The sequence below is a fragment of the Odontesthes bonariensis genome, chromosome 21, assembly GCF_027942865.1.
Source record: "Odontesthes bonariensis isolate fOdoBon6 chromosome 21, fOdoBon6.hap1, whole genome shotgun sequence".
Taxonomy (NCBI): domain Eukaryota; kingdom Metazoa; phylum Chordata; class Actinopteri; order Atheriniformes; family Atherinopsidae; genus Odontesthes; species Odontesthes bonariensis.
The window spans coordinates 16,799,834-16,806,910 of record NC_134526.1 but is presented as its reverse complement, the minus strand read 5'-3'; the positions used below and the strand labels follow the sequence as shown (position 1 = coordinate 16,806,910).

At 40.3% G+C, this 7,077-nt stretch overlaps 1 protein-coding gene across 1 annotated transcript; it reads left to right on the top strand.

The window, feature by feature from the left end:
• Nucleotides 1-584: 584 nt before the first annotated feature.
• slc5a11 (solute carrier family 5 member 11) lies at nt 585-7,072 on the top strand. The gene is made up of 15 exons (XM_075454977.1): nt 585-695; nt 2,061-2,132; nt 2,345-2,449; nt 2,556-2,615; nt 2,700-2,804; nt 2,960-3,065; nt 3,273-3,353; nt 3,441-3,646; nt 4,330-4,465; nt 4,789-4,896; nt 4,998-5,148; nt 5,640-5,808; nt 5,907-6,122; nt 6,318-6,474; nt 6,598-7,072. Exons 2-15 carry the CDS (start codon nt 2,064-2,066, stop codon nt 6,828-6,830), a joined length of 1,902 nt encoding a protein of 633 aa, XP_075311092.1. The 5' UTR covers nt 585-695; nt 2,061-2,063; the 3' UTR covers nt 6,831-7,072.
• Nucleotides 7,073-7,077: the final 5 nt, after the last annotated feature.

The window sequence follows — 7,077 nt, the reverse complement described above, 5'->3', positions numbered from 1 at the left end:
AAAAAATATGATTTACAGTGGTATTCCCATGTCATTGTAGCTATATTGATCATGGTGGCACGTTGGTTTCTCGTGCAGTACCACTGAGAGCTTCAAAGTCTTACATGCAACAGTTGTTTCTGTCCTTTACAGACTGAAATTTCCAGAGACTTTTGCATTCAGAAATGTTTTCTGTAACTTCTTGTTGATTCTCTGATCAAGTTGGACACAAAGTGTTGAGACACGACCCATTAACCAAAGACAAAATCTTTGGTGAAGGCTTCTTTTATATCCAATCCTGACACCCTCACGTGTCACTAAGTATTCTGGTTTTTGTTGCATTTTAAAAAACTTTCAAAAGATTTTCTTGAGTGAGTTTGTACTTATAGTAAGTATCAGCTTACAAGTTTTAAAGGTCGGGCAAAGTAGCCAAAAACGTAGGAAGTAACAAATGAAAGATTGTAATTAAGTATCATACACGGATAAATATATAGCATACAAACTATAGAATATAGACAAGACATAACAAGACAGACTTTGTAAAACTTCTTGGATTCCAGATGACCTTAAACTTTGCAGATGGCCACCGAGGAACACCGAGCACCAACGTGCCGCCGACTCAGTTGCCAGTTTCAGGGGGCAGCAATACCCTGACCACTGTGGACATAGTGGTGCTGGTAGTCTACTTTCTTTTGGTGCTGGCAGTTGGTTTCTGGGTAAGAAGAGCAGTAGGCCTACTATTGTTTTCTTTGTTTGTTTGTTTTTACAATGAAAAGCTCTTTCTTGTTGGAAAGAAAAGTAAAAAGAAAAGAAAACTGAGGCAAACAAAAGACAGCTTTGATGTCTCTATGAACTGCTGGGAAATTACTTATAGTTCTAATTATATTGCGCTCACTTTAGTGCACCTATGTGTTTTTGCATATGCGCTTTCAACAAATGCCACCATTTGTTAGTCAACAGGGACATGATTAGTATTAATCATACTGGTTTTATTAAAGATGAATTCCACCTTTTCAGCAAACCCCTTTGCAGCCTTTCTTTCCTGCATTGGTCATTCTAAAATGTGTTTTCTCTTCAGGCTACACGGAAATAATCATTTTTTTGCGCTGATTCTATTTCATTCAAATGGAAGTGAGTAAATTGAGAAAAATCATCAACATTTGTGATCTTACTGACAGTGCATAAAGAGCATACTGTCCAACTTAGTAGTTTATTTGGTTCAGCATTTTTTCTTTTTGCCCTCACAACCAACAACAACAAAAAAAAAAACTTCTTGAATTCAAAGTTAAAATGATCTGCAGCCCTGAAATAGATGTATAGAGCTTAAGCATAACTTTGGAAATGTGTGAAAATAAACTAACTTTGCTGATCACACTTCTAGTTATATAACAGCAACAGAACAACCTTTAGCATAAAACTGTTACAAATGCCCATGTTAAAAATATATAAAGAAAAAACCCTGACACTTATAGGACAGGCAGGCATGCTGCGGTCAGTCGTGCAGCACATGTAAGACAAACAATGCAGCAAAGACATGTAAATATTTTAGGAGGTTTAGGATGAACACGCAGCAGCAATATAGCAGTAAACCACTGCACAAACTCCGTTTCAAAACATAAGATTTCACAACCTTTGAGCTTGAAAAATGTTTTAAACTCTTCTGTAACTCGGTTAGGGACCATAAATGACCCCCAAAGCCATATTGAACCGGAACTGAAATTGAATTTAATTGATTTAAAAAGCAGTTTTAAAAGGCCAAAAGAAAATAGATTTTTGTCGTGTGTTATTGACCAAAAGGAAAGATAATGAATAAAGAGGCCTTCCCTCTCTTTGCACAGACAGTCATTGTAAAAGCCTTTTGTTTTGTGCAGGATTCACCTTCTGTACCGAACCTTTTTGCAGCGGTACTGGAGAAGCCTCTTTGTTGTTTCATCAGTACATTGTGCAGACGGCACGCTGGGTTGTCCATTATGTTTAGGAAATTCTGATACACTGTTATTTTCAGACATGAATAGGTTGACTTTTTCTTTTCTTGACTTTATCTGTAATAGATGCTCTAACATTTCCTATAATTTTACCAGTCTATGTGGAAGACGAAACGCAGCACTGTGGATGGATACTTTTTGGCTGGGAAAAGTATGACCTGGTGGCCAGTAAGTGAAACAGCATCAAAACATATGTTGAGAGGAGGGCATGTCTGATAAAGACTGAATTCCTGATCAGAACAAGATTCCAAGTGCTTTAAATCAGCCATGTTTTCTAACTGTTGGGCAATTTAAAAGTCACTTTGATTATAGCAAGATGTAATCAGTGCAATGTTGACATGCTAAGTTGATCCAGATTTGACTCCTATATCTATATTTAGGTGGGAGCTTCACTGTTTGCCAGCAACATTGGCAGTGGACATTTTATCGGTCTAGCAGGCTCAGGAGCTGCAGCAGGAATTGGAGCAATTGCATATGAATGGAATGTAAGATTTAAAAAAAAAATGAGTAAAAACCATGTTTATGTAAAAAAAAAAAGTTGGATATGACAAAATAATCCTTTTCAACATGTTGTTTTGTGTTGGAAAATAGGGGATGCTGATGGTGCTGCTGCTGGGATGGCTCTTCCTGCCCATTTATATTTCCTCTGGGGTGCGTTTTCTACACAAGCCTGTCCCACAGATGCATGTTAGACCTGGCTTTGCTAATTCAACACCTGCTCTCACTCCTCTATAGGTGACGACAATGCCGGAATATTTGCAGAGGCGTTTTGGTGGAAGAAGAACGCAGTTATTCATAGCCGTCTTGTACTTATTTATTTACATCTTTACAAAAATATCGGTATGTCACAACCCCCGGCAATTCTCTTGTGATTTTGTAGGTCATGGGAATGATTCTTTGAATGCATGTTTCTGCATGTCTGAGTACATTTGTTTTAGCTACACATCTGTGGTCGGACTGCAGGATTCACTCCTCTGTTGTGTGCTTCTGGCCAGGTGGACATGTATGCAGGTGCATTGTTCATTCAGCTCGCCCTGCAAATGAACATCTACGTGGCTGTGGTGCTGCTCCTCTCAGTCACTGCTCTCTACACTGTGGCAGGTGATTTTTCACCGTCCATAGCTGTTTTAAAAACCTGTTCTTTACACAGTAAAATTAAATTAAAATGGCAAAACGCAAAATTGACACTCTCTTCTTAGAAAAAAGGAAACAAAAACAAACATGTAAGACATAGGAGTCCTCCACGTTGCTTTTTCTGAGTTTCACCAGCTGTTGAAAGTGCATTATGTACTGTATTTCGTGTCCTAGGTGGTCTGGCCGCAGTCATCTACACTGATGCAGCTCAGACTGCTATCATGCTGGTAGGAGCTCTCATCCTCATGGGCTTCAGTAAGTCATATGGCACTGAACATCTTGCCCTCCCATCACATGTGCTCTTTGTTCCAGTTTACCTGACTATATTTTCCCCACATTCAGGCTTCGTGGAGGTCGGAGGATGGAGTGCTCTGATGGAAGGATACGGCAATGCCATTCCCTCGATACGTGTGCCTAACTTGACCTGTGGCATCCCTCGAGATGATGCCTTCCATATATTCAGAGACCCGGTGAATTCTGACTTGCCTTGGCCCGGGGTTATCATTGGCATGTCCATCCCCTCCATGTGGTACTGGTGCTCTGATCAGGTACTAGAGTAAATCTTTTCTATCACACCTTTTAAACTATACGAGTGAAAATGAAATGTATATTTAAGTGAAAAAGAAACACCCTCTTTCAGTTTTGAGGTTTTATGTATCAACACATAATTCTTTATAAAAAAGACTGTCTATATTTGAAAAGAAAAAAAAATAGATTAATTGAAAGGTGCATCCAAGGCTTTTTAAATGATGCTTATCATGATTTCTAAAGTGAAGACAATGGAAAATGAATATTTTGATTGGCTTTATTTGTGAAAATTCAGGGGATCTTTGCTTCTTTAAAATCATGTTTGTTATTCTACAATTTTCTCTGAGCCTAGACACTAAAAGAGCTCATTTATAACATCCTCCTCATGCTAACTTGGCATGTTTCGCTCCTGAGAGTTTGAAAAGTTCCAGTTTACAGCAACAGCTACTGTCGACCAGATTGAGACAGGAAGACATGGGTAGTTTTACCGTCATTTACCTGTCGTATCAGTTCAGCAGTTGCATCTAATATCATCAACCAAAACCTTCACCCCTGATACCTGAGAGATAACAGTAACCCGCATGATTATTTACATTCTAATTCATGATAAATGCTCTCTTTCATAAGTGATTACATACTTCTGAATATCTAAACTACTTATTAACCACAGCCCACTGAGAGTTTTGGTTGGGATTCTCCGCAGGTGATTGTGCAGCGCTCTCTGGCTGCCAAGAACCTGACCCATGCAAAAGGTGGCTCCCTGCTGGCTGCGTACCTCAAGATCCTGCCTTTCTTTGCCATCATGCTCCCCGGCATGATCAGCAGGATTCTCTACACAGGTACACTGTATGTACAATGTGTGTTTTTAACACGAAATTTAAGGTGGAGCTGAAGTATAAACACAATGACACGACATTTACCATGATGCAATAACTAAACAGAACTTTTGGTTTTGTTGTTCTGTTTTGACATACAGCTCTACCACAGGAATTAGTTATCGGTCCTGAATACTTGATAACATATGACTGCCATGACTTAAGGCAAAATTGTTATTTTTACCCTTTGACTTGTTGAAATTTAGGAAAAATAGCTGACGTAGAAAGAGATATTGCAGATATTTCAGTTACACTAATGCCTTTTCATTGTAAAATAATGTGATTAGATGAAGTGGCGTGTGCAGACCCAGACAAGTGCAAACAGATTTGTGGCAACCCAGTGGGTTGCTCCGATATTGCCTATGTCAAACTGGTCATGGAGCTGCTGCCTGTAGGTAAGAGACTTTTTCTGCTGCTGCACCCTCCGTCTGGCCATATGCTTCTATGCAGACATACATAATGTCTCTTTCATTAAAATCTGTGTCATTCCTCTCAGGACTGCGGGGTCTAATGATGGCTGTGATGATTGCTGCTCTCATGTCATCTCTCACGTCCATCTTCAACAGTGCCAGCACCATATTCACCATGGACTTATGGAAGAGTTTCAGATCCCGTCCTTCTGAATGGGAGCTCATGATTGTGGGCAGGTATGTCAACATGTGTGGACTGAGGCCAAAACATGTGACTGGAGGGAGAATTTAAACCACGCACTGAAACGCTAAATGATACAAGAAAAGGAAGTTTTATATTTTTGGAGGAGAGTTGAAAGGACTTTTAGAGAAAGCAACTTTGCTTTTGGCTTTTTCCGCAGTTCTCAAGTTAAAGGTTATACAGTGACTACATAATATTCTATCCTCACTTGTACCATTTATATTTGAAAAATCATTGTGCATAGCCTTATAATTGCTTTCTAGATTTTTTATTTTTTTTTGTCATGCTCATCCAAATTATAAGCCTCCTCTCTCCCGTGTTCCAAAGCAACGGTTTCTCCAGATTTTGTCTGACCTCTAGAAACTCGTTGCTGACATAACCAAAAGTAAAATGCCGTAAAATATCCTATTTTTAGGTCAGCATTGCATGGCTGTGCACAACTAACCTGCCCTATTTATCATCTCAAAGACTTAATGTTTCTCTGCAGGGTGTTTGTGCTTGTGTTGGTGGTGGTTTCAGTGCTGTGGATTCCCGTTGTCCAGGCCAGTCAGGGCGGCCAGCTCTTCATCTACATCCAGTCTATCAGCACCTACTTGCAGCCGCCTGTCTCCATCATCTTCCTCCTGGGGTGCTTCTGGAAGAGGACTAATGAGAAGGTAAGGCGGCTCATCAACAGTGCACTTGTGACTGAACAATTGCTTCAATAAGTTCAGTTCTTAGACATGATGTAATGTTGGATTTCTCTGTCCCGTAGGGTGCATTCTGGGGGCTAGCTATTGGCCTCACAGTGGGCTGCATACGCATGTTGTTGGACTTCATTTACCCTGCTCCCCTGTGTTATGAAGAGGATGATAGACCTGCAGTTCTGAAATCTGTCCATTACCTCTACTTCTCCATGTTGCTGTCCTTCATCACCTTAATTGTGGTGGTTGTAGTCAGCCTGGCTACCGAGGAGCCTCCTCCGGAGCAGGTGAAGCTACTCCTGTCAGGCCCAATCTCTGTTGGCTTACTTACTTTTCACTCAGATTTGCTTTAAGTGCTTCCCAGTGCCACCCTCCAGCAACACTAGGTGTCAATGATGCATAAAGATGGATGCAAAGCAGATTTCAAATATACTCTTCTGCAATTTTTTCACCATTTTTGTAATTTTTTTTCTTTTGAGCAGATCAGTCGTCTTACATGGTTTACAAGGTTTGACCCAGTGAAACCTAAAGTGGAGCAAAGAAGCACAAACTTGGAAGTGATTACTACTCAAAGGAATGAGACAACTGAGGCAGGAAGAGAGCGAGAGGGCAGCAAAGGACAAGCACGTCATCACAGTGGTGGGACTCTGCCCTGCGTCTCATGACTCTTTCCCATTTGGCCATTTGTCAGGCTTACTGGTGAAGGTGAACACAAATCTGAACTGTTAAAAAGGGTTTTCTCTTTCTCCTTGAAATCTCTAGACTCGGCGTCGTCTGTATCCAGTGCTCGCAGTCAGTCCAGATTTATGACCGTCTTCTACTGGCTGTGTGGGATGGAGAGAAAGAAGGAGGAAGACGGCGATCCTGTGACTCTTCCTGCACCTGAGCAGGCTATTGGTAGTCTGGAAGAAAAGCCAAGTCTACGACGAGTGGTGGACATTAACCTCATCATTTGCCTCTCAGCAACTGCCTTCATCATTGGCTACTGGGCCTGACAGACAAGTGGCAGCACCCTGATATATGGGTTGTGAATAATATTGTATACAGATTTGAATGCTGGAATCTAGCCTGTCTTGAATCTTAAACATGTCAATATAGTGACAATATTGTTTGTAAAAAGTTGCTGACCATGTTATTTCTAAAATGAATTCTATGAAAAATTATAAATGGTTTTATCTTTAGTCCTTTATGAAATTAAGTATTTTATTATCTTTTGGTCACACATGGTAAAATAAAATGGTG